Below are 26,757 nucleotides of genomic sequence, written 5' to 3'. Positions count from 1 at the left end.
CCTGAGAACAGATGGATATTTGCAATTTTGAATCTATGTGTGTTAAAAGATGTTACATTTCAAATCATCCTCAAACACTTTGATACTCATGTTTGCAGTAGCCCACATATAGAGGCTCAACTTGGATCCCACGTCTAAAGAGGAAGCAAGGCAGAAACAAGAGGATGTAATATGCAGGTTTTATAAAATTCACAACCATGACTTGCAATATTAATTGCTATAAAAGCTGAAGAGATGGTGAACTACCTCAGCAGCTTGCAGCGAAATTCCTGCAGTCGTGGAAACGCTCTGTCCACACTGGAGGTCTGCTTCTCGTTGCTCCACAGTCTCTCAGCAGCAGCACTTGCTCTTGGCCTGTTCATTTCAATGTTTTAAAACAGAGTTAAAGAAGCAAGCCAAGCAAGCAAAAAAAAAAATATTTTAACTTTAGGAGATGTTGGGTCTTAGATACCAAAGACGTGGGGAAAGGTTGGTTGCATCTACATATTCCCCCCACAAGCAAACCTCTCCTCCAATCACCAGCTGCTTCTGCTTTTCAGAACCTGTCCAGACACAAAAAGGCTAAATACATCATTAAGGTTAATGTACTGGTATCATATAAAGCTAAGCTTTAATGTCAAATAAAAACTGCATTAATCTTTTTATTATGCTATTTCAATTAGTTTATATTCGAAGGCCCTAAATCCAAACTAGAATGGACAGTAAAAATATAAATATTCAGTGTTTTATCTGTCAATATGGCTCCTTATGTTAATAGAATAACCCTCCATTGTCCCACTCTGAGGAAATTCAATGAGAGATTTTAGTGAGACAATAACAAAGTTAGTAACCTTTATTAAAAAAAAAAAAAACAGTATATTTAAATAAACATATGTGACCTGAACTATATATGTCAGGAATGATACCTGATTGGTAAAATGGGCAATTCAGGTCTAGAATTTAGGAGTTCAGATCCCATCATCATACCATAGGGTACAATGCAAGAATTTTCTTTACCATTACATTTTTAATATTTGTCACATTATAATCAAACTTTTTTTTAATGGGAGTGTATGTGATAGAAGGAAACAAAGGAGTGTATAGTGGTAAAGTGAAATTCAAATGTTTTTTTTATATTTTTTCTAAAGAACCCAATCATAAAAATCTTAACAAGTTTCCTACACATTTGTGTTGAACCCCTTTTACTATCAAACCCCTAAATTAAGTCCAGTCCAACCATTTGACTTTAGAAGTCAACTAAGTTGTTTTTAAGTCTCTGTTGAATGTAATCACAGTATGAATACAAGTGTTCTGCGAAGGTTTCAGAGATTTGTTAGAGAAAATCAGAGAACAAACAGAACCACGCAGCACAGAAGACAGGCCAGGGAGAAAGCTGATCTAGATCTTAAACTAGGGCTAGATCATAGAAAATAACCCAAGCATTGAAAATCTTATCCAGCATTGTTCAAGCTATTAACCAAAATTAAAAAGTAGAACATCAGGTGGTAGAACATGGCCATCCATCCAAATTAAGAGGGGGGGCAAGGGGATCATTAGATAGAGTAGCAGCCAAGAGGACCATGGTAGCTCTGGGTGAGCTGCAGAGGCTCTGGTAGAAATATCTATTGACTTATGCACTCCTGAAAAAACAGACTATTGGTGAGTGGCAAATAGATAGCCACTGGTAAAATAAAACCCAGTTATTAATAACCACCCAGAGGTAATGAATCAAATATAGGTAGGAGCTTGAGTTAAATTGAACAGATACTGCTGTCTTTGGTCCACATTGAAATAAAACATTTGTGAAACATCATCTGAACTCAACATCTCTGTGGTAAAACATAGCAGCAGCATCATGCCAAAAAGTGGCTGAACAGAAATGCATGTTTCACTTTTAACATTTATAGATGTTAAAACAACAAAGCATCTAAACCAAATGAAGAGAAAACATAGGTCTTCAAAGGAGTCATTAAAATCCCTCATACGTTTATATGTATATATTCTATGAACAATTGTAGGAAAAAAGGTACTTAACTCGGTTTTGCAAAAATAATACAGAAACAATAAAATTTTTAATTAGATTTATAATTATCCACTTTGAAAACTTAAAACTGCTGGATAGATCCCCACAGGTGAAAAGAGGACAAAGAAAACAACCATGCAGCCCCAAACTTTCCATTCTTCTTCTCTGAGTTTCACTTAAAAGTACTAAGAATCTCTGATCATCTTTTTATTGTTAAGAAAACAAAACAAAACACAGGAAAACCCCTAAAGACAAAGAAACTGCTGAAAGGCCTGAAAACCTAAAACCATCAGGCATCCCATCCAAGACCATGACATTTACCACAAAAACCTGAACAAATAAAGCTATGACATCACATTTTGGTGCCATTATGCAGATTCAGAAATCAATATCTGTTTGAATGTAGACAATGTGTCTTGTTTTTTTTTAAGGACAGTTCAGACTGATTGTGTAAAACTCCTTCCCTCATAACAGCAAACCCAACACATAAACAGATTACTGAAGTTAATTTATTCTTTATAACTGAGATTTGCTGCCATCTAGTGGTTTAAAACAAAACCGAACATAAAGTAGAGAAAATTGTTGTATTTAACAATGCTCAATTCACAGCAGACAAGATTCTTTCACTGACCCTTGAAGGCGAGAGGCCACACATTGTAGTAGCGGGCCCAGTTGTGTGTGGGTCCTGGCTGGTCCAGGTACCATGGAGAGGCCAGAATCACCCGCAGCCCTGCTTTAACAACCCTGCGTACTTCACAAAGGTAGCAACCCTGTTTCCACACTTCCACCACTGACAAAGACTTGCGCTGCAAATCAAAGAAATCCATCATTAGACATACATATATCACTTAGTGATATAATACCCATCACATCATCTACAGTGTATGCTTTAAGTCCTTAATCCATTTACATGAAAAAACCATGGCAATTGTTGTTTGAATCACATTATTGTAGACCAATTCAATTCTTTCTTCTTTTTTTTTTTTAGCAGAAAGGCATTCTATTTTTAATTATGTAAGAATTTTAATAATAGATTTAAACCATTCTGTTTCAAGGTTGAATGATCATACACGATTGTGCTGCACTGGTTTAATGTTATTCTTCTTATTCTTTGATACTCACAATCTGAAAATCATAAACTGACTCAGATATACACACAGCCCACAGTGAGCTTTTAATAAATGCTCTTTGAGTTTCATCTTTACCACAAACTTCAGGAAGCCCATAATAAGCCTAAGCTGTCACTTGAAATGGCAGAATTTAAATAAGTATTTGCTGGCATATACCTGAATTTTAAGCATAGTTGATACATTTCCGTTATAACTGAGAACAAAATCAATCCAGAAGCCAAAGATATGCTGCTTTCACTGCTTCAAGGCCAATTTTGACATCTGCAATAATTTTCTTGTCTTCTTGTCTTCTTCCTCTATCAATCGAATCACTGTGTGCAATACACAAGTTCCTATGCCAGCAAAACAGTCACACATAAGCATCATGCTGTCACTACCTTGCTTGACAGTTTTTAGTGTTGTTATTAAGTATAACAGTCTCACCTTGACTCATTTTTTTGTATAGTCATTGGGACCAAAATGCTCGATAAATAGACTCATCTAACCATGAAACCTTTAGTCAAAACATTTTTTTGATTTGACCATGCTTTCCTACAAACTTCATTTGTGTTCAGATGTGAAACTTTGTAGGAGGCTATTCTATCTTGACCATTAGGTCATTAGTCAAGTAAATCTTAAATCATTGCTATATCATTGCTATATCAACAGCAACAAGGGGTTTCAGTTAATGGAAATCTTCAAACCTGCCAGTAATCATGTTGTTCCATTACAATTTCTTGTATTTAGAAGTTGCTTCACATGGTTAGTGTGGAAAGGAATACAGTATGATCCCAAACTAACTTTCAAACTAGTCTTGAAATTGATAAAGCAGACAAAAAGTGTGCTTAACAACTGGTCTGACTGCAACCATACTGAAAGTTCATAGAGTGTTTTTATAAGTGGCAGTGGAGTCGGATGTAGGAGCTTGCCCTGAAATCGAAGGGATGATGGTTCCGGCTCCGGGTTTCAGTGTGATTGTGTCCTCGGGCAAGACACTTCACCTTCATCTTCTACTGATGGGGGTCAGTCAGAGGGCCAGGTGGCACCAGTGTTCAGCAGCCTCGCTTCTGTCAGTGAGCACCAGGGCAGCCGTGGCTACAATGTAATTTGCCACTATCAGTGTGTGTGTAAATGGTTGAATGAATGAATGTAGTGTAAAGTGCTTTGGTCAAGTCTCCTGATTTAAAAAAAGCGCTATATAAGTATAAGAACAGGCCATTTAAGCATTTTTTGAGCCAACCTACTACTTAAAATAGGCTTTATGCATCTTTAAAAAGTGGCCAAATGATGTGCCAGAATTATGCCAGATATTTTTAGGATAAAAAAAAGTGCATGTTTTCTCTGCCAAGGGTTGTAAATATATATTAGATACCAGACCAATTAGTTAATAAGTTATTTGTTGGTGTTTTCACTGGCTGATATTACGTCTGACTAACAATTTCCTGCAATAGGTCAGTTAGGATTGCTAGAAATAATGCTTCTAAGAAAATATGTTTAACCTAAGTACTTCGTAGAAATGCCTTTGAAACTTAATCAAATATTTTGGATATCAACCCATAAGCTTTGCAAACTGTAATCTGACTTTTTATATTTCTTTCAGTAATGAGTAATGACTTCATCTTTGCTGAGTGGCATACTAATACCTCTTCTCTCTGAATGTTATGTTGGGTTGACATTCCCATAGTGTTTATATTACCTGAGCTTTAGGTCTCTACAGTTGTCTGCGTGTGGTGGTTTTTTTAAATTATTTTATATTTAATCATGCAAGGAAGCAGTTTATGCTATATATTTTTTACCCTAAAATACATCCTTACTGAAGATGTATTTACTTGCTAAGGATGTATTTTAGGTCTAAAAGTAGATGCCTAAGAATTCCTTTCGGCCTTCCTCAGCTTAACTAAAATATCATAATTAACCTATAAGCAGCTTACAAAGCCATACATTGTTTTCTGTGATTTCTAAATTAGTTGTAAAGCATAATAATGTTAGGGCCTGGTCTACTATAGAAAACATTTGCAATATGGCCCCACAGAGCTCATCTACACACCAGGGGAACATGTTTGCATGTTTAAAATAAGCACAACCGCAGGTGTACAAATGTTGTCTTTGTCCTCATGAATATACAGGACAAATGTTTTGTATATTCATCATAAAAATACAAAATACTGGGAGGAGCACATTAAGCAAATGTATTTACTTAATAGTTTTTGTAAGATTTATTAAACCTGAAATAGTTTAACTTTGAGTGCAGCCTGTCATGCAAAAATGTCTGCAGACGTTTTTATAAGAAAGAAGCATAGCTACAATTAGAGAGGAAATAACAATATTAGAGACATACGGTCTATCCGTTAATGCCATTTTGGAGCTGCAAGGTCATGATTCCAATTTTTATAGTTGTTCTATTACCATTTACCTGTTGTTTAATGTTTTTTTTTTATGGTTGTTTTGTAGCAGTTTGAGATAATTAAATGAAAAGAAAATTATTAAGAAAAAAAGTAACAATAACCATTATTACCACCAATATAGTCTTCAAGCTTTCCCTGCTTTTACATCCATTCCACTCTCCCAAACAGCCAATAGCTCATGCTATATTCTCATTTAAATAAGGCATCCCCAACCTGTACGCGTTCCCAGTCTTAGTCGATCAGCTTCAAGATGCCTGCTAAATGTTTGTACTTTTTTTTTTTTTTTTTTTAGATCAGGTCCATAGTGTATGACAACATTGAAAAATATCACATAAATCTCATTAAACTTCTGTTCTTAAAAGAAATAATACATCTCCTGGTGCAAACTTACGCGTTCATGATAGTCAAAAACATCCTGCCACACAATAGATGTCTTCCTGAGGGCTAATGTGATGTTCAGAATCCTGTTGATGAAGGCAGTCATATTTATTACTCTATAATTAGGTTTTTCAAAGAGACCTTTATACAAATTCTCCCCTCTACCGCCTTACTTTTCAATGTAGAAGGCTTCAAGTTTAGAAAAGTCCAATCCAAAACCCATCTTCTGCATGAATGCACGAACATAAGGATTTGATCTCCTAAGAAAAACAAGCACACTCAGTCATAAATTTAAGCTTTTTTAAGACTTTTTCAGTTGAATATTAGGGTTCTTTGTTTTTATATGCAGTGGTTTGTTTTTATTTTCACACATACCAGCAGGAAAAGTCAACTTCATCCCCTCCTAAGTGGATATATGAGTCAGGAAACACTGTGGCCACTTCCTTAAAAAGTGCTGCCATAAACTGATAGGTGGAGGATAATGTTGGATTAACAGGTCCAAAAGCCCCAGAAGGATTGCCCCCTCTGTAGCAGGGAGTTAACAACTCAGGCTGACCTAATACATAAATAAAAAAGTAAATACATACATGTATATGTTTTATGAAATATACATATATTGATACGAAAATGAGACTAATGCTAAATCTTATAATAATAATAATAATAATAAATCTTAAAAGAATGGCATTTCAGCAGGTTTGAGGTATTTATTATGAGGTAATAATAAAATGTGAGTCTCTTAATATATAGAAAACTGTACCATAACATTCACACACAAAAAAAAAGGTACTCTGGTTCACAGAGGCATTTTTGTTAGATGTTACTAGTTTCCTTCAAAATTCTACCTTTTCCCCAAGATTTAGTGTGTCCTGGTGAATCAAACTCTGGAAGAACTCTTATTCCTCGCATCCTGGCATGTGAGATCACCCTTCTCACATCTGACTGTGTGTAGATGTGAGTCACTGGGTGGAAAGCACCCTGAATCAGAGCGAGACGTTTTGGTTATAGGGGGGAGGGAAGTTCCCAGCTCGTGGCTTAAGAGAGAGTGGGGTAAAAAAATAATAGGTCTGCCATAAAATGTAATCTAATAGCTTTCCTAATCCACATACCTTACTGGAAAGTTCTGGAAATGTGTGGCTTTGATAAGGGAAGGAGGGATCATCAACTATGTGCCAATGAAACACATTAAACTTGCTGTAGGCCATTGCATCCTAGAAAAAAAAAAGCTGAAGATATTAAGTACAAAAAAGCACAAAAAAACCCAAAGAGATCTTATGATCAAGTTATGTGAACTTTACCAGAGTTTTTAAAATGGCAGGCACCGGCAAATAGTGTCGTGAAGTATCCAGTAAAATTCCTCTGTACTTAAATTGTGGGAAATCCTCAATATAGGTCTTGTTAATATAATACTGAAAGAAAAAACAAATATTATAAATGTAATTATATTATGATAGATATTATATATAAACCTAAAAATTAGCATTAACTTTGACTTACTGAGCCAACGTCATCTTGATATACCAACTGACTGAAGGATTCTAGACCTGTGCTTAATCAGAATACATGCATGTCAACAACTCCTTTTTGAACAAGCATACATATTAGAAAGTATGTGTATATCTATTTTTTCTTTAATTCTTGAAAATATCCGAATTTGCAACATTTTGTATAACCTCACCTCTTCTAAATATGAAATCAAATGCTGTTATAAAACAAAAACATTTTGAGTAATTTACTGGATGACAACTTTATACCCTTATGTGAGTAAGTAATACATTTTTGAATACTTTAGCCACCTCTGCTTTAAAGTAAAATAAAGCTGTAGGTACAGGTTTTATCTAATAAAAGTTCACATTGATAACAATAGAAAGAATATGAGTATTTTCTGAGGGTATGTCCAGACCTTTTCTCTGTTCAATTAGTCTCCCCAGACCCAATTACAGGTAGCTGTAAATATTTAAAAAGTAAATAGAGAAAATGTGTGAAAATGGACATAGTGAAGTGAGAAGCCATTTTGTCTCTGATGTCAAAACAATGGACTTCCTAATTTTGCAGCCATTTAACCCACTGATGGGTGATGGCCTGTTAAAAGTTCATTTAGCAAGTCTAAATAACCCTTAGGTGTACATGTGTGTACTTTTGTTTGTTCTATATATTTCTATGTTGTTTGGTGATCGACCCACCAAGTAAAGTCATAGCCTATGTATTTCTAAGCCTATTATTAAATGACAAAAGTTGATCACAGTAAAAAAGCAAACCATATTATGTAAAAAACAAATATGAGAATGCAATAAACACATTACAGGTTAAGAATATTAAGCATGACACAATTTGTTTTGAACTATAGAAATAGTCAGGCTCTATGGTGCCTTTCACAGTTCCTGTGGAGCAAGATTGAGTGGTAAAATGTAAAAAAAAAAGATGATAGTATTATACTGCAATAGTATTTTTACTTTTGCAATCTTACTTGTTCAGCAAATCAGGCAATCCGTTTAACTTGATTTAAATAGCTTTAACACAATTTCCTACTCACAGCTGAGCCTCAACTGGCTTAGCAAGATAATCCAAATTGGGTTGTTTACCACCAAACAGTTGTTACCATGTAAGCAAGATAACAATCCTTTCTGACTTATTTTTATTATGTCAATTTCAGTAGGGCATTTTCAAATTCTTTGAAAATGTAGTGGCAATAATTACCTCTTAGAGCACCCCACACTGTTTCAGCGTTTAGAGATGCTCGCCCAGCAAAGACATTCAGTTTGTCTAAAACATAGATGAAAGGAAGTTGTTAGTGAGTGCTTTTACAATTCTAACATATTTCCATGCATTACATTGTGTAAAGTGTATTTTTATACTCACATCTCTCAGAAGAATCTTGATTTGGGTAACCCTCACAGTCATGATGATCAAGACTGATTGTGAGAGTAAATACCTCATTCTCAGTAAATTGTAGAGTATCATTTCCTGTCAAAAATGAATGTAAATATCAGGATTTTACCATCACAAGTTTTACATTGTATTTTATGACTGATATTTCAAATCTTTAACCATTTTTTAAATGTTTTAAGTATTGTATAATTAGACAACACACGAGAGTGAAGCGGCATTGTCCATTTTCATTGAATGTGTTGAAACTAAAAGGCTTTAGTTTGGCCTACAGTTGAACTGCTGTTTTTACAAAGCCCATTCATCCACATTGAAAGGCACAATGACAGACAGAGCACTCACAACAAAGCTAGCAAGTTTGCCAACAGTAATTCAGTTTTAAATTTGTTATGATATGAACATTTACTCTTAAATGTCATAATGAAACATAGAATTTACCAACAGTTGTCTGTTTATACAGTTGTGTAACTACATTTGTTAACTAAAATAGTCTAAACCAACTAATGTACTCACCAGAAGGGTAGTCTGGAAATAAAATGGAAAAGTATCTTTTGAATGCAGCATCCAGAACAGAACAGCTGTGTTGTTCAGTCAGTTGTCCTCTGTATCCAAAGCTGAAAGTTTGGGGTTTTAGTTGGTATCTCTCTGTTGAGGTGATACAAGTTTGTGGTAACGGCCACACACTCTGTACTTTGACTAAGCCAATCTGTTGTATTATAAATAGTAGGAAAGTATAGTTTAATAGAGTGTTGTATCCAGGATTTTCTGAGCACATGACTTTCATAATCGACATTTCGCCTTCCTGGCCAACTAAGCCAGTCAGGTGCATAGGTACATGTAGTCACATGAGGTAAACAACAGGCAGCCTACCACTATCTCCCCAATGATATACATAATAATAGTGGACCTACAACTACTAGGGCAGCCTCCAGAAGGTTTTCAAAGGGGAGGCCAGATGGGGGCCATCAGAACATAAAAGCCATAGAATAACAAGTTAGAAGTATGGCATAGTAATCATATGCATCCACACCCCACACATATATATCCTTCTTTCTCATAACAAAGTCTGCAGACATTTTTCATCAGTTTTATTTATTGCGCCAATGATCTGCATTGGATGGCGCACATGATGTGAAATAAATATTTATAAACTTAAAACCGAAGCCAAGAGTAACGAGTAACGTTTGTTTTAAAAATGTAAGGAATAGAAAGTACAGATACTTGTGTGAAAATGTAATGAGTAGAAGTCAGGAGTAGGAAGAAAAATAAGCAATGGAGTAAAGTATAGATACCTAAAAAGTGTACTTAAGTACAGTAACAAAGTATTTGTACTTCCTTACTTGACACCGCTGATTTTTATACATGCAAACTTTTAGCTGATAAGGCCCTAACACTATTATACCTTACAACTAATTTAGAAACCCTCAAAGCTTTGTAAGTTGCTTATAGGTTAATTATAATAATTTAGTTAACTTTAGGTATGCCTCAGGAATCATTTGGCATCTATTTTTAGGCCTAATATACATCCTTAGCAAGTAAATACCTCTTTAGTAAGGATGTATTTTAGGGGGGAAAAATTATAATAAACTGCTTGTATGATTAAATATAAAATTTTAATAATAACTAACATCACACGCAGACAACTGTAGATACCCAAAGGTAATATAAACACTATGGGAATGTCAAGCCAACATACCATTCAAGAGAAAAGAGGTATTAGTATGCCACTCAGCAAAGATGAAGTCATTACTCTGAAAGAAATATAAAAAGTCCGATTGCAGTTTGCAAAGCTTACGGGTTGATATCCAAAATATTTGATTAAGTTTCAAGTTTCAGAGGCATTTCTAAGAAGTAAATAGGTTGAAAATGATCTCAGAAGCATTTTTTCATCTTTTAATTTTGGTACAAAAAAATTAAAAATAAATAATAATAATAATAATAATAATAATAATAATAATAATAAATATTATATATATATGATAATATATAATAATTATACATATATTATTATATATATAATAATATATATGATAACATATTGTATATATATATATATATATATATATATACATATATTCATAAAGTAATCTTTGGTTCAGATAAAAATACTGCATATCTCTTCACATTTAATTTTCTAGTTTGTCTGACGTAAGGCCGTCGTCAGTTGGTGACGCTGCTCCTCTTTGTTGGCTTAGCAGCTGCGACGTTTTGTTGTCATTTTCGCTGCAGCTGAAAAACAGGCTCGGATAATTTTGGTTTTCGTATTGTTCCGCCATCAATATCTGGTGTTTTCAACCTCGAGGTGTACTCGTCGTAAGACGGTAAACACCCTAGGGATGGACTCAGACGAGGGCTATAACTATGAATACGACGACGAAGACGAATGTAGCGAGGACAGCGGCGAAGTGGAGCCCGACGACGACACCCTGGAGCTCGGGGATGTGGAGTTGGTTGATCCGGTGGTAGCCGGTGGGGAGCGAGATGAGGGCGGCGAAACTGGTGTAGGTGGCCACGGTCCTGGGGAGGAAGAGGAGGAGGACTACCGTTTCGAGGTTTTAACTGCCGAACAGATCCTCCAGCATATGGTGGAGTGTATCAGGGAGGTCAACGAGGTCATCCAGGTAGGTATTGTGGAGCACCATCGTCAGGAAAGACCGGGGTTCATGATTTTGTGAAGCATTAACAGGCCACGGACGATAGCCGTTAGCAGCTAGCCTTGTAGTGGTTAACTTAGTAAAAGGTAACAGATTCAGAAGATTAATACATGTTAAAAAATATTTTTTCAATTATTATAAGTTTCTGCTTCTTTTTACTATTTTTAGTTTGATGGAAAATTTTAATAAATGGCTTTAAATCTATAAATTAAAATAGAAGTTTGGTTACAGGAAGTAGTCTAATCCCCATTGAGAAGTTGGCAGCTACGATTGCTAAGCTAATGTTAGCCTACTTGCTACTTAGCCATCCTCTAAAGCCATGCTAGCTGAAGAAGCACATCGTTTTGAATTGCAGATTTAGTTAACATTAGGTGTGAGCTTCTTCGAGGCAAAGATTGAGATTAACTAATCAATTGAAATGTGACCCTTTTTTATGTAGTGCACATTAACTACCGCCATAGTATTTTGATGTTTGTCCAAGAGGTAGTTGGACATTGTGTAAGTTAGCAAGTTATCAGCTATATTTGTTAAATAATGGAGAACGAGCATTTCCAATGTGATTAAATGCTCATTAAATACCAGTATTTATCAAAGTTGTTTGTGAAACAACCGTCTCCAACCGTCTCGCATTAGCTTGGCAGTAGCACGGAGCCAACTGAGGCCTCCATTTCCTCTCTTAGGTTCATTTAAGTTTATAGAGGGAAAAATTATCTTAATTAATTAACCATTCAGTTTTCTATTACCGTAACCTGGCGTTTTAATTTGTGGTTCATAACATAGGTCACACGTAGCTTGACATATGTTAAAGGTGACAATGCATGCCTTCTTTCCATACAATACTGGCCCTTTTGACATTTTCATGCTGTAGAAATGTAAGTGCTTTCTTTTGGATAGTATTAATATTCAAACGTAATGATTCAAGTACTGACAATGTATTGCTTGGAATTATTAAAAATAGTTGGAACAAAATGTCGGAATAACTTGGCTAGACATACATAAAGAATATACACATGGAGAGGCCACCTGGAAAGGCTGCAAATTTCACACTTGTCACTGTAGGTCCTTAAACAAGACCATTAACCCTGGATTGCTCCCCATGTTCTACAAAGTGGGGCAGCACTTCACATCCCTTAGGGATGAGTTAACTCATCAGACAAATTTCCCCACTGTGGGGATATAAAGGGATCTTTCCTTTCCCTTCCGAATGACATCTTATCCTTTCCGGACATGGCTATTAAAAAGCTGTGGATTATTCATTACAATCTTTTTTTATGGGCTCAATATCATTTTCTGACAAAAAGATAACTATTCTTTGATACAGTTTCAGTTAATAACATTAAAGCAGTAATTTACATTATGTTACATACGATATTGTGCAGAATAACCTATGTTAATGTTATTTTTCTTATGAAATACAAATTCAAACCAAAACAAAGTCAGTGATGTTCATTGTTGTTCATTGCTGCTTTTCATATTTCTAGTTTTGCTCTGGTTCTGCATTTTTGTTTAAAGTCCTTGTAATATCAATCAGAGGTTATAAACTTTCACAGGAGTTAATTTTATCACCTAGTGGAAATGGATTTGACCGTGTTACAGAGGTTTTTAGACAAACATGTATATTTTATATTGTGACTATTGATCTACATGAGTCTTGTAAATGCTTATCTGCAAAACAAGATATACTAAGAGCTATGCAAAGTAGTTTAGTGGATGATATGGCAAATCTTAGATCACAATATGTTTCTTAATTTTAGTCGACAAAATATATTTTTTTGATAGTTGTATAAAAGATAAAGGACTCGGGAAGACTGCCATGTATGGCCACAGTAGAATCCTGTACAAACTTTGGACAATTATTTTACCATGTTTATAAAACTCATCCAGTATTACATCTTAGAAATATTTGTTTTAAAAACACATAAAACTACATAAAACCTGGAACCTCAGTCCGTTAATAAAATATGGTAATCATAGACTGTAATGCATCTTGAAATATCAGAAGTGCCATATCCTCATTATTTAATATGATTATATTGTGATGTATGTATTGTTTTTGAATTATTGTCCACCCCTTCTATAAAGGTATATAACGGCTTGTTTATATGTTTGGGTTAACAGGATGAAATGGCAATATGTGCGAACAGTTGCGCTAGGAATTGGTAAAGGGGAAATTTTAAACTACAGAATCAAACATTGGACATTTTCTTGTTTTTCATCAATTACTATATTATTTTCCTAGTCCTTTGCTGATTTCAAATAGCATTTAAGAACACGTGTATTTCACCAGTGAAGAAAATATTCCAAAATAAAGAATAAGTGAATAAAGAAATATTCATTTTATACTTAAATTTATGTAAAAAATTCCTGGGGAATGTAATATTTTTTACATTTTATTATAAATTTAAAGAAAAAAAAAAATAAAGCCTATTTTCAGAGGCTTTATACAGTTCGATTTACTCAAACAATTCATTCAGTTTCCTAAACTTATGTTAGTTTAGGAAAGTTTGAAGAGCCAGAGTGCTCTCATTGTACTGATTGATCAAATCAGAGGGCATTCCCATACCATGCTTTCATGTTAACAATTATCAGAAGATGAATTGCAAATATAAATAGCAGCCCAGTATGGCAATAGTTTTGAATAATGGAATTTCTCCTTTAATATAAAAGTACATAGTGGAAACTACATTTATTAGGATATCTGACATTTAACTATTTTAAAACCTGGAAATGTGGAGATGGAGAGAAAAGCAGTTCAACAGTAAAATGAGCAGACACTTTTTGCTGTTTGAAATTTTCTTTCTTGTTTTTTCAGAGACATCGCGTTTGATGAAATACAGCATCTATTTGAAAAATATTAATGACATACAGATTGTAGGTGATTCATAGAATGTCTCAGGCTGCTTAAGAATGTCCGCTCTAACCCCTAAATTCCTCAATAACTATATAAAGCAGGGACTATGTAGTGGACCCTATAGTGAAATCAGTTACCTGACCGTTCCAACAGATGATCACTACTTTCCGCCCCTTGTTGATCATGTAACTCCGCCTTCCCACACGGTGCATGAGCCCTTCTTTGTTATTTTTTGCCAGTCTTGCAAGGAGAGCTCTCCGAGGTATATCTGATCGTCTAATGACCATGGGTTCTCACTATTTTTCAAGGTGCATTGTGGGAAATATCGACTCCACTACATTTTGATCTACTCGATGTTTGAACACTCATTTAACATGTCCTAACCACTATATAGTGCCCTACACAGGGATTTGTGCGGACAATCGGACACGGCTTCAATCTTTAAGGTTTCCTACTGGATTAAGGTGATGCTCCCTAATCATACATTTTGGTCTGTTGAAGGGGAAAAAGGGCTTGTGGTTTTGTTTTTAGGGTTTTTAGAAGGTATTATATGGAAAATCTGAGAAATGCGAGAGCCACTGAGTAAATTAGCAGAAATCAACCTTGAACAAAGTTTTAGTTGTCCCTACGCGGCATACAGAGACAGGAGACCCATAATATATCTTCAGATCAACATAAAACTCAATCCCTGATAAATTACTGATCCCCACTCTCTAATTTGCATCCAAAAATGGTCACATTTGACAAGGCATCTAAAATTTGGATTGTAACAAATAATATTTTGATAAATATCAGGACAGAAAACTGCAGTGCTGAACAATTATAGTTTTTTTGTTGCCGCCGCAGCTGGCCCAGCTTTGACAACTTTAATGTTTATATGTTGTGATACTTTTGAGAGAAGTGTTTAATGTCTGCCATCTTCATCTTAGATGTTTTCAGATTAATGTGTGTGAAAGGCAACATTACAAGTGTCAGTATGTCAAATGATTACAGTATTAGTTTTGCTTCAACAGGATAGCTGTATTTGTGTCATCATGCTGGTAGAATATTCTGGTGAAAAATAATTTAGTTAATTTTTGGACAATGCTGCTAAATGTAAGTAATCTTTGTCTTGAGAAGTAATACCACACACTTGACTAAAGTAATGCCCTGTGATTTCCCTATTATGGGACAATAAAGGGATTTTCTATTATAATCAACAAAGCCCCACGTCTGTTATAACTAGTAGTTTATACTGAGTGTCAAGAAACAACTAATGGTTAATGTTGCATTAGTTGCACTGGTTCTAGTCTAAAAAGTATTGTTTATATAAACAATATGATGGAAATTCTCTAAATGTGTTCGAACTGCTGACTGCCCAAGGTGGTGTTCTTCACAGTTTGGAGTTGTGTTTTTATCAGCACATATTTTTTAAAGACACTTAAGATAAACAACATTAGTACTGTTTATCTTTAATATTGCGAAATCGAATCCCTGCAAATGTTTTTTGGCCTTTTTTTTAATGAAGCTTGCTTTATTATAAACATTTTGATTAACAGAAAAACCTAAATGTAAAAACACTTTTTTTCTCTCCTTTAGAATCCTGCAACAATAACGCGCATTCTTCTCAGCCACTTCAACTGGGATAAAGAAAAGCTTATGGAAAGGTAGGAATCTGTGATTTACTCTGACCATTTGCTGCTGTGGTGTTACTTGGTGCCAAGAAATAAAGAATGACAGAGGCACTCCTTGAACATGAATGTTTACATGTTTTGTAACTCTGTCTTTTGTTTGAATATCACAGATACTTTGATGGTAATCTGGACAAGCTTTTCTCGGAGTGTCATGTGATCAACCCCAGCAAGAAGCCTCGGATCCGTGCTCCAATGAACACTAGATCAGCGGCACAAGACATGCCTTGTCAGATCTGCTACCTAAATTTCCCCAACTCGGTGAGTTGCATAGCTGAATCAGCACTGTGCTGAATTCCACCTTTTTAGATGTGGAATATTTTGAGTGAAGTATTAAATAATATTTCCTAACCTAATATTTTTTTTTGATTAAGATGCATTTATCTTGCTTTATTTTTTTAGAATCACCATATAAAAGATTAGAAGCATTTGTTGGATAAAATAAATACATCCAAAAAAATATCCGAACTTTGTTCCAGTAACAGTTAAAACAAAATGGTAGAAAGCCATTTTATTATTCAAATACACTTTGTTTGGTTGTAAGGCAGGCAATTGTTCACGATTTGAAAGCATTTGTTGATTTTGAAATTATTTTGTTTCTAACACATTTATGCAAATATGAAGCAGTTTATTTTCAATGTCGGTTGATGTACTTCAAAATCCTAGTATTAGGTGCTTGTTTTATTTTAAATTGCGGACAAAACCAAGTATGTCAGAAAGGTACCGTGTTTTATATTGATAAATTAAGAGGACCTGTATCTAAATCACTACAGACAAATATAACAGAGACAAGATTAGGTATTTGTACAAAGGTGATTTTAGGCTGTCCATCCAAACGAGTCTGTCTTTTTGGGTGACCATCAATTTTAGAAACCAGATCTCAGAGCGGAAAACTTTGAAATGATCAGTTTGATGTTTCAGTGCGTACATCCGTTTTCCAAAAGGCAGATTAGACTTCTGCAACCGCACACATCAAATGTCGCTTGGGTCTGGTCGCACACCAGTTTTGCTGCTTCTGCACCGTTGGTCTGGAATTTCTAGGGACGCACAGCAGTTTCCCGCCTAAGCGCAAGAGGGAAACTATTCGAGAAATCGCGAATGTCTGAGGCATCATACAAGTGGTTGTACTTCCGAACCTCGACAATTAACCTTTTGTCGTAGTTGTCCATTATAGTTGTTCCTCGGTTATTTAAAAATGGTGCGTCCCGGCACCGAATTGAGAAGGATGACCACACAGACAGCCTGAAAGGTGTACCAAGGACCAATCACAACTGCTTTTTGTCTGCGCACTTCTGCTTGAGGTCTGTGTGGGTTTGCGACCGTCCGACGCATAGTCAGGATTTTTTTTATGTGTGCGACGACGGTTGCAGAACCTCTGCTGGGGTGCGTGGTCGCGCACAGAGGCAGATTTTACGGTTGCAGAGGTTATGCGTCACAAGCATAAATTGGCCTTAACAGTTACGTCATAGCTTTAGCCCTTTTTGTAACACATGTCTGTTTGTCGTCATTTTGTTGTGTTTGCCTCGCATGAGATGTCTGCACATGCGTAGTGGTTTGTCAGTGATTTTGTGGGAGTGACTAATGGCCTCTAAAGGGCCAAGCATATGTACAGTTGGGTCATTATTGGTGCTGTGTACACCTGTGTGGGCACATCGTTTTTCCAAGCCTTTTATGAAAATGTACCATGTTTGGTTTTGTGTGGACTTGGCCTTAATTAGCTATAAGCACCATGTCTGTAAACCAGCCAAATGGCTTCCTCTACCCAAGCAGTTTGCTTCACTAATAACCTGCAAAATCAGCTTGAAAAACTGTGGTTATCTCTAAAAAGCAAAAATGAGTGGTATTCCGGTCAAGTGGAAAGTTTTAAGTAAGATGGCTACTGTATTTAATCAGTGTTTATGAACCAGCTACTCAACTAAGGACAATCTTAAGCTTCTGTTTCATCTGAGAAGATGAGAGGAAACCAAGCCTAAGATTTATTTAACTCTAAATCCTCCAAAGAACATCTGCTCCAGCACTAAAGTCTACCACAAACTTTAAAGTAGCATTATGACCAATCCAACTGTAATAATGTTGTTTATAAATTTATTATCCCAAATAAGAGCTGGAAATATGTTTTGTTTTAATGTGAATACTTGAATTGGTCAAGAAATGGGTGCATTTTCTAAATCAATACTAGTCATCCTTACACCAATTTGTCAGTGGAGGTGATGTTCTCTAATTTAAAACAGTAAAAAGAAAAATCTTAAGATTTAGGGAGGATTCTGACATAATGCATAATTTCTTCTCATTGCTAGCCCTTCTTTGTAGTGGAATACATGAAAAACTTTGTTCCTGTGTTTGAGTATATGCACAGGTACCAAAATATGAAAACATTTAGTTTGTCAGAGATATGAACTGCCAGGTTCCTCATACAAGCGACTGAAAGGAGTTTACTCCATAGTGTGTCTGGGCTCTCCCTTAGAGATAGGGGGAGGAGTTCAGTCATCTGGGGAGGACTCGGAGTAGAGCTGCTGCTCCTCCACATTAAGAGGAGCCAGTTGCAGTGGCTCGGGCATCTGATTAGGATGCATCCTGGACTTCTCCCTGGTGAGGTTTTCCTGGCATGTCCCACTGGGGGGAAGCCCAGGGGGAGATCCAGGGCACGCTGAAGGCACTATGTTTCTCGGCTGGCCTGGGAGCACCTTGGGATTTTCCCCAGAGGAGCTGGCCCAAGAGGTTGGGCCTCCCTACTGAAGCTGCTACCCCCGCGACCCGACCCCGGCTAAGTGGAAGAAGATGGATGGATGGATGGATGGATAACATGAACTGACTGTCCTAATAATGTTAACGGAACCTCTGAAACCCTAAAAGGCAATGAATATATTTAGGATTTCACTCCTATTTACCTCAGTGTGGTTTGCTAGCTTAATAAAGGAGTAAATACAAATGAGAATTTTTTCTGCCAAAGCCAAGCTTTTATGGAAATTGAATCAATATTAAGTGCTAGTAGTGTGAGTTACAAACAACCTTTTTCTTAAAAAGATTCATTTTGTCATTTGTTTTAAGATGTTAACAAATAATTTCCACTTCCACTCCGTTTTGATCTAAATTATTATAAATGTTATTTATTTTGGCATAACTTTACATTTTTAAGAACAGTTTTTTTCTGAACAGTTTGCCTCTTGTTAATGACTTAAGCTTGATTTATGCTGAAATCTTTCACGGGGTTTGCGCGGCCATATTACATAATTTTGGGCCCCATACCCCTCCGCGTGGAATCTGTGCGGACAGAATTTCCACCTGGAGCACCTAGGAAAACTTGTAACTACGCGGACAGAGCCATACAGAAAACCGTACAGCAGGAGCTTGCGCTGGCAAGGGTTCGTAAATGTAATCATCTACAGATGTCCCATGATTTTGCTCTTAAATATCACCACTATCAACACATTGAGGGGAAAAAACTTCAGGAAATAAATGACTGTCCCTCTCAAATAGCATGATGAGGCTTTGGTAAAGTTGTATACGGCTGTGTTTTGTACTTCCTCGTGTAGTGTGGTGGTGTCAGCTTGCATCTTGTGAAAAAGCATAGTATAAATGCTGCAGACGCGTTGACGGGCGGGCGGCTCATTTTTCTCACAAAATTTCAAGCATAATGAGCCTCTCAGGCCACTCTCATATAGAAGGCATATGCGGTCATATCAGACATAATACAATTTGATTGTATTTAAAATATAATCCCAATTTTAGAGAACAAAATTTTCAAACTGCGGATGCATTCAATTTTGTCAAGTTACATTTAAGATGAGTAAGGCACTAACTTTCTCACTCACTCCAGCCCTTGTAGCGGGCGCTAAGTTAAGGGAAGAGAGTAGCAGCTAGCACACAGATTCATGTCAATAAGTAAGACCATTTCTACTCAGCAGTACCAGTAAAATCCTGCAATAATTCACTCTAAATAAGCAAGCTTTCAAGGTCATGAAAATAATGAAAGCCCAGTGTAAAACCTCTTCATGCTTTTGGTTAGCCCAAAGAAGAATCAAAATATAATTTCAATCACAATTTAGGCTACAAAAAAAGCACAATTTTGATATATTTTTTGGAAAACCATTCAGCTCTAAGTAGCAGAAACTGCTATAATAAAGGCTGTTGTTCATTGTTGGATGCTAATTTTCCTCTTCTTTCATATCACTATGATGTGGTCATGATAATGATAAAGTTCTGTTTGCCCAAAAGTCCAGTAAAGGCACAGACACTGGCACCTTATGTATTTTAAATGGTTTGTGGCTTTATTGACAGTTAGCTGCTGTGTGGTACCTACATTCTTCTGCACACATTGCTCCCTTAGATTTCTTGAACAGTTTAGGCAGAAGTCTGATGGCAGATACATTTATGTGCAAGTGAAGCAGAAATAGAAAAATTAAAAAAGATTGCAGCAAAAAAATCAGAACCGAGCATCAAGAGTTGCTGTGTGAAGGTAGCCTAATGTTACATGTTTTAACTGTTGAATTTCTTTTATTTTTTTTCTCAGTACTTTACAGGCCTGGAGTGTGGACACAAGTTCTGCATGCAGTGCTGGGGGGATTATTTGACTACCAAAATCATAGAAGAAGGAATGGGACAGGTACCATTTTAAAATGCATTTTTTGAGATTGACTGATCAAGCCTTTCTTATCAGAGATTAGTATACCAATTTCTTTAGCTAATACTACTTTCTCTTTTTTGATTAGAGATGCTGAATTTAATTATTACATTTTTAGTACAGTTGAGCAGAAATAAAAGAACATTGATTTTACCACAGTTTCTTTGATGGATATACTTAAAAGAAAATAAAATACTTTCAAGATGCCCTGTTTTTATGCAACTAATTTTATTTTTGTTGATTTTTTAATGTTTTATGCATCAAGGATGCATATTTAAAGACTGTTTAATAGAATTAAAGTATCTCTACTCTGTTAGATAAAACAATACATCTAATAAAGTTGATATCGCCTTTGATCGTTAAAATGATCTTTATGGTTTTTGATGCCTACTAATGATTTTCCTCCTATGCTTCCTTCTCAGACCATTTCTTGTCCTGCTCATAGTTGTGACATTTTGGTTGATGACAACACAGTCATGTGAGTACATTGGTCATTTTAATTATTGATTTTTATTCAGTAGTGGTCATTACATGTAGCTTATGACTTCATGATGTAGCTAATAAACTACATCACTACAGACTTAATAGTTTGATGTACTTGATGTTTCCTAAGTAAAATTAATATCAATTTTAAAATCAGGCAAAGTAGCTGGTAATATTAAAATATGACATTGTGTGCAAAGTTTTGCCTTTTTATTGAAGTTGTAGATAGATTTTCTTTAGAACATTATGATTAGAGAAATTATAATCCACAGCTCTTTGTGTTAGCTTTTTATTTAACAAGTGTTAATGTTTCCTAAGCAATAGAATAAGCCTAAAATAAATCTGATGTAATAGGAAATAGTAACTGGCACAAAAGTATTTGATAATTGTCTTGCACCTTTGCACTAGTTCTGAAATGACAAAATCAAACTCTGATTTTGACATGTCTGTGGGTGCAGACAGATCTTTACAGCACTATAAGGAACTGTCATTGTGTTTATGCACATCTCTGTTTACTGTGGATCAGGGAGAGGTCTCAAATTGCCACCCCAATTTGAGGACAATCATAAGGATGTTTGTCAAAAGATAAAATCATATCTAGCCTGTTCTTCAAGCCTCTTCTAAACAGAATCTTTCCTCTGTGTTTTTTTGCTTTCCCCCTTTTGCTTATTTTGTCTTTGTCTGATGAAATCATTTCTATTCAATTTCAAGTGGTTCACTCAGCACTTGCAATTTTTTAGTCTACCTTAAATATAAACCTTCCAGCATTATAAGTATCAAAAGATGCATATAAGCATATAAGCACATGAATGAAACTTCTTCATACATCTTCCTCCAGTAACTCTATGTTCGCTTTATTTTGATTTCTGTAAACATATGCTGTGTCCGAATGTCCGCCCTACCCTCTATGCAGAGTGGGAACTGTATAGTGGACTTTATATTGCACTTGGTTAACTGACCTTTTGGACAGACGATCACTACTTTTTGCTCTGGCACGGATATAGTCTTATGATTGTGTCCATCTTTTATCTGTTTCCATGTATTTAAATTTTTCTTTTTTATTAATAAGGATCACTGAAGTTTGATAAAGCCACTGTGTTGGCTCTTATGCCGTCTTTGATTTTATGACGAGTTTTTTGGACTTTCCTTGAAAAGAATCCAGCAGTGTTTCACTACTAGTGAGCAGCCAAGCATGCTAATGTGTCCAAATATTTCACAGTTTAAATCATAATTTGCTAATAAACTTTGCAACCACTTCTTCAAAAATATATATGTGTGTATGTTGGTGTATTCAATGTACAACCTTTCTTTATTTTTTTAAATGTAAAATATTTTATTATTCTATGTTTCCGCAGGCGCCTCATAACAGATTCAAAAGTCAAGTTGAAGTACCAGCATTTAATCACAAATAGTTTTGTAGAGGTAAGCTTTGTTGTTTGATATAAAATGGAAAGAATGTTTTTGACAGGAAAAAATAAAATGACTAAAAAGAAGAGAAAAATTAAAGGAAATGAAGAAGGGGGAAAAATTAAAATCAAAAAGCATCAACAACACAATTAGACCCTCTTGAATCTTGTTCACGTGAAGAATATCTGCCACATGTAGTGCAACAAGTGATAACAAGCAGTGAGCCTACGTTGATATTGAAGGATTTGGTTAGCCTAAAAATACCAGGAGTTGATTAATGCAAACAAATGCATAATGTATTATATTTGTTAGTCATTATTGTTTGAAACTGTGGATTTGTATGTCCTCTAGCATTTACCTTTCCCTTAGTTTAAAAGCTTCATAACTTCTTTTTGAATCTCTTTTTTTTTTTCCCTCTCAAATGTATTCTGAATAGCCTTTATACTAAATAACCACATCACTACGTTTGTACCAAGCTTTATGCAACTTGACTCAGATTTTATCCTTTGTAGCGTGATTTGGCTAAAGTTTAAAGTAATCGTTTAAGTTACTATTTATAAGACAAACTTAAAAAAAATCTTATTCTAACTTCTCTTTAAAGTGCAATCGACTGTTAAAGTGGTGCCCTGCACCGGACTGCCATCATGTTGTCAAAGTCCAATATCCAGATGCCAAGCCAGTGAGATGCAAGTGTGGCCGCCAGTTCTGGTTGGTACACTGTCACAGATTTGCCGCTTGTTATGTTTTTAAAATTATGGTTGATAGACGTGTTGTTTTCGCAGTTTCAACTGTGGAGAGAACTGGCATGACCCTGTGAAGTGTAAGGTATGGTGAATGACAATGCAACAATAAATTCATAAAAGATTATCTTGTGCAAGATTCCAGCACTTAATCAAAACTGCATTTTCTTATTTGTGCTTTTATATGTTTAATTTTCAGTGGCTGAGAAAATGGATTAAGAAATGCGATGATGACAGTGAAACCTCCAACTGGATTGCAGCAAACACCAAGGTATACAGCCAGTAAGAAGTACTTTTCTGATTAAATGCCTGTTCTCCAGCCGAACTACAACACAATGCTCACCTTACCTTTACAGGAGTGCCCCAAATGCCATGTGACCATTGAGAAGGACGGCGGCTGCAACCACATGGTTTGCCGCAATCAGAACTGCAAAGCTGAGTTCTGTTGGGTCTGCTTGGGCCCATGGGAACCTCACGGCTCTGCCTGGTAAGAACTTAAGTCATCGTTTTGTACATTATTAAATATGCATAATATGTTTGTTTAAATGTGATTCCTGGTATAACAATGGAAAATTCATAAATCAGAAAGTTTCCATTCTCTAAAGGCTGATTTATACTTCGAAACTAAGTCATCTGCATAGGTGTCGCAGTGAACAAAAAGACGTCCCCGCCCCCTCCGCAGACATGCTGCTGCACCTCTCCCAAATTGTAGGTGACCTTAGACAGGAGGCTGGCCTGTTTTGTTTTTATGACTGAAATTGTGGAAAACGACTCGTGAAGATGGACCAGCTAGAAGATCGAGGCACGCGAGAACCCCGGGACCCTTTTTCCAGCTGGATCCCCGCTATGTCCCTTCATGTCCCTCCGTTGTCGGACAAAACTTGCCCCCACTTCCTCTCCGCCTCGGCCGTATCTAGACTTACAGTGCAGACCACGCTCTAAATTGAGCATAGATCAAAAATGTCTGCGTCAAGCTCACTGCGATACACTGCTGCGGGGAGTATAACCAGCCCTTAGCCCCATATGAAACAACAGTTTAGCCCATTTGATCATGTCATAATGCAAGGAGTGCAGACACTGGACTACCCTCCATTTGAGTTAATTTAAAACTTTGATAGAAATATCCAGGTAAATATCCTGTAACTACTGATGCTTTCAGGTACAACTGCAACCGCTACAATGAAGATGACGCCAAGGCAGCCAGGGATGCCCAAGAGGTAACAAAGTCCACATTTCCCTCAATCATTTTAATGCTGTTTTTGATACAGTAGGGATGCAAATTTATAAATAAATCTAAAATTGACTGATATTATCGATCAAACTAACGATTCATAAGCAGCCATGTGCTTAAGTACCGGAGTTTGCTGAAGATATTTTCATAGCATGAAGGGATAAATAGATATTTATTACAATATGCCAAGTTAAAAAAGTGATACATAATTATATTTTTAGCTAAACTGATAAAATAAACAAAATCTTATACATTATTAAATGGGAACCAATTGAGTTACTAAAAAAAAAAAGATCAATGATTTACACTAATAAAAGATATTAGTGCAAAATACTAATATTTTTCATTGTATAGAGATGTGAAGCTATGTGAAGGACAGAAATGTCACTCTGGTATGCTTCGTTTCAATAAAGTGGATGGTAACGATCAGCGGTGGGAGAGCGAGCCGTTAGTGGTGCTTTTAAACAGGGGCTTCAGGTTACTCTCAGAGGAATGTTAAAGCTTGGCTCTATGAAAGGCATTAACACACAAAGGCACTCTAGCCTGATTATTGTTAACATGTCTTTTTCTATCATGTCTTGCAATGCTTTGTGTAATGCTCTCCACTTTTCTCATCTTCCTCATCTTTTGCTGCTCCACCTTGCAGCACGGCTAAATATATTGGTGATAACTTAAAAAGCTTATCAAGTGTTTTATATTTCTAAATAGAGTGACATCAAATGCATTCTGCATCCTTGTCGCCTTGAAGTTTAAAAAGTCCCTGACCAAACTTGACCCCTTGATCAATTCAAGTTTCTGTTCAAGCATGCCCCTCTACTCCATTGATCTCTATTTATTCACTGGATTGCTGACAGCCCGGTGGTAGTACGTGGTGGAGTGAAGCCACAGCCCGCCATATTGGTACTCCCTAGTTAGACCGGTCACAATGCAAACAATACGTGCGCTACAGCATCGAACAACGATGATATCATTTTCAGGGGCACTTAAGACTTTTAAAATAAAGATAAATTCATCACTTGGACGCACACTGGCTGCTTCATAGCATAAGTAGATTACTGTAACTAAGAAGTCTATAAATCATATAATATAACATTATACAAATCCATCACAATAAAATTTATGTTTATGGAGCACAATAATACAGATGTGCCAAAAGTGTTACATTGATGTATGTGTAATATACATGTATTGTTGAAATTGTTGTGGTAATTAATTTTTACATTTAATTTCAAGATTTCACATCAAGACTGAATTACAAGTACACGTCTGTTAATGCTATAGTATTTTCCCATTTTCAAGTTGTGCATGCATGATGCCATATACTTTTATGCTGTGTCTGCATTAGCCTTTAAAAATGTTTGATTTGCGTTTTTTCCGTCAATATAACATGCAATATATTACAGCACAACTTTTCAAATGAGAAATGCAACAGATACTACAAAAAAGACAGGTCAATCACATAAAGAATTACTATATTGACTTTTCACAGTGAATTATTTATATTTACTCTGCTTTCTGTTTTCTATTAGACACAATATCGATGGTTAACTCAGTCAATATCTTCGAGTCAGTCTGAGATAGCCAGACTAATGTTACGCTACATACTATACTATAGGATACATCAGCGTATATATGGCTTTCCACGGACTGTGAAATTGCCTGTGAAACGTCTTCCCTCAGCCGGCAAACTGCTTGGTTTTGCATGCACATTAGATGCCGCATCTTCAGGGGAGTGAGGAATACCAATATGGCGGCCAGTGGGTTCACATTTTTCTGGACTATCAGCAATCCAGTGAATAGAGATTAGTGCTCTACTCAGGCATTACTTCTCTTGCAAATACCAGTAAGGCTCTGCTTATGAATCAGCAGTGGCTCCCTATATTGGATGATGGCAACACTGAAATTCCCTCTAAAGCTTGTTTTATACTTGGAGCATGTGTGCTCATAGCTTTTATACTCCTTGCAGCTTTTCCAAAACACACACAAAAAAAAAAATAATTTTAAAAACCACATTGAATAAGGAAGTAGAAATAACTTTTCTCTGCTTTTCCAAAGCCTCTTCATGTCATCAAACAGTGACAGTAATTTTATCCTAAGAGTTTTTCACAATCTGTTGATGATGGTGCTATTTATGGACTCAATCACAAGATCTTTCTCGAGGTTTATATTTGTGAACTTTTAACGATGGAGCTGTCACACTTCCAGGTCTTTCCACACAGCTTACTAAATGTTTCAGTTTCTGAGAATGTTTTTATAAGCTCCTTCCTTCCTTCCTTCCTTCCTTCCTTCCTTCCTTCCTTCCTTCCTTCCTTCCTTCCTT

The 26,757-nt window shown here is 35.9% G+C and overlaps 2 protein-coding genes across 2 annotated transcripts in view; one reads left to right on the top strand and one right to left on the bottom strand.

Moving 5' to 3' along the window:
* Positions 1-9,609, bottom strand: hexa (hexosaminidase A (alpha polypeptide)). Its single transcript, XM_015400679.1, has 15 exons — positions 9,579-9,609; positions 9,294-9,425; positions 8,754-8,858; positions 8,592-8,657; positions 7,392-7,438; positions 7,193-7,303; positions 7,004-7,105; positions 6,740-6,872; positions 6,270-6,450; positions 6,068-6,154; positions 5,908-5,980; positions 2,634-2,808; positions 452-542; positions 247-354; positions 1-134 (listed from the first exon to the last, which is right to left on the bottom strand). Exons 1-15 carry the CDS (start codon positions 9,607-9,609, stop codon positions 71-73), a joined length of 1,506 nt encoding a protein of 501 aa, XP_015256165.1. The 3' UTR covers positions 1-70.
* A 1,367-nt stretch (positions 9,610-10,976) lies between these two features.
* Positions 10,977-26,757, top strand: part of arih1 (ariadne RBR E3 ubiquitin protein ligase 1) — a 21,639-nt gene continuing 5,858 nt past the window's right edge. Inside the window, exons 1-11 of the mRNA XM_015400683.1 lie at positions 10,977-11,401; positions 15,864-15,931; positions 16,069-16,216; positions 20,466-20,558; positions 20,999-21,054; positions 22,415-22,481; positions 23,068-23,174; positions 23,249-23,291; positions 23,406-23,477; positions 23,563-23,693; positions 24,366-24,423. Of these exons, the coding sequence (XP_015256169.1) occupies positions 11,117-11,401; positions 15,864-15,931; positions 16,069-16,216; positions 20,466-20,558; positions 20,999-21,054; positions 22,415-22,481; positions 23,068-23,174; positions 23,249-23,291; positions 23,406-23,477; positions 23,563-23,693; positions 24,366-24,423 (1,128 nt within the window). The 5' untranslated portion in view covers positions 10,977-11,116. The remainder of the gene's footprint in view (positions 11,402-15,863; positions 15,932-16,068; positions 16,217-20,465; positions 20,559-20,998; positions 21,055-22,414; positions 22,482-23,067; positions 23,175-23,248; positions 23,292-23,405; positions 23,478-23,562; positions 23,694-24,365; positions 24,424-26,757) is intronic.

Source organism: Cyprinodon variegatus, unplaced genomic scaffold, assembly GCF_000732505.1.
Source record: "Cyprinodon variegatus isolate N-32 unplaced genomic scaffold, C_variegatus-1.0 Scaffold1132, whole genome shotgun sequence".
In the NCBI taxonomy this organism is placed as follows: domain Eukaryota; kingdom Metazoa; phylum Chordata; class Actinopteri; order Cyprinodontiformes; family Cyprinodontidae; genus Cyprinodon; species Cyprinodon variegatus.
This window is presented reverse-complemented; position numbering and strand designations above follow the sequence as displayed.

Bases quoted from the DNA above. Each gene is read 5' to 3' on its own strand.
- hexa (XM_015400679.1), bottom strand. From the start codon at position 9,609: ATGCACCTGACTGGCTTAGTTGGCCAGGAAG. The intron at 8,658-8,753 runs GTGAGTATAAAA...TCTATGTTTTAG, and splicing joins TCAAGATTCTTCTGAGAGAT to ACAAACTGAATGTCTTTGCT. The intron at 135-246 runs GTAGTTCACCAT...CTTCCTCTTTAG, and splicing joins TTTCGCTGCAAGCTGCTGAG to ACGTGGGATCCAAGTTGAGC.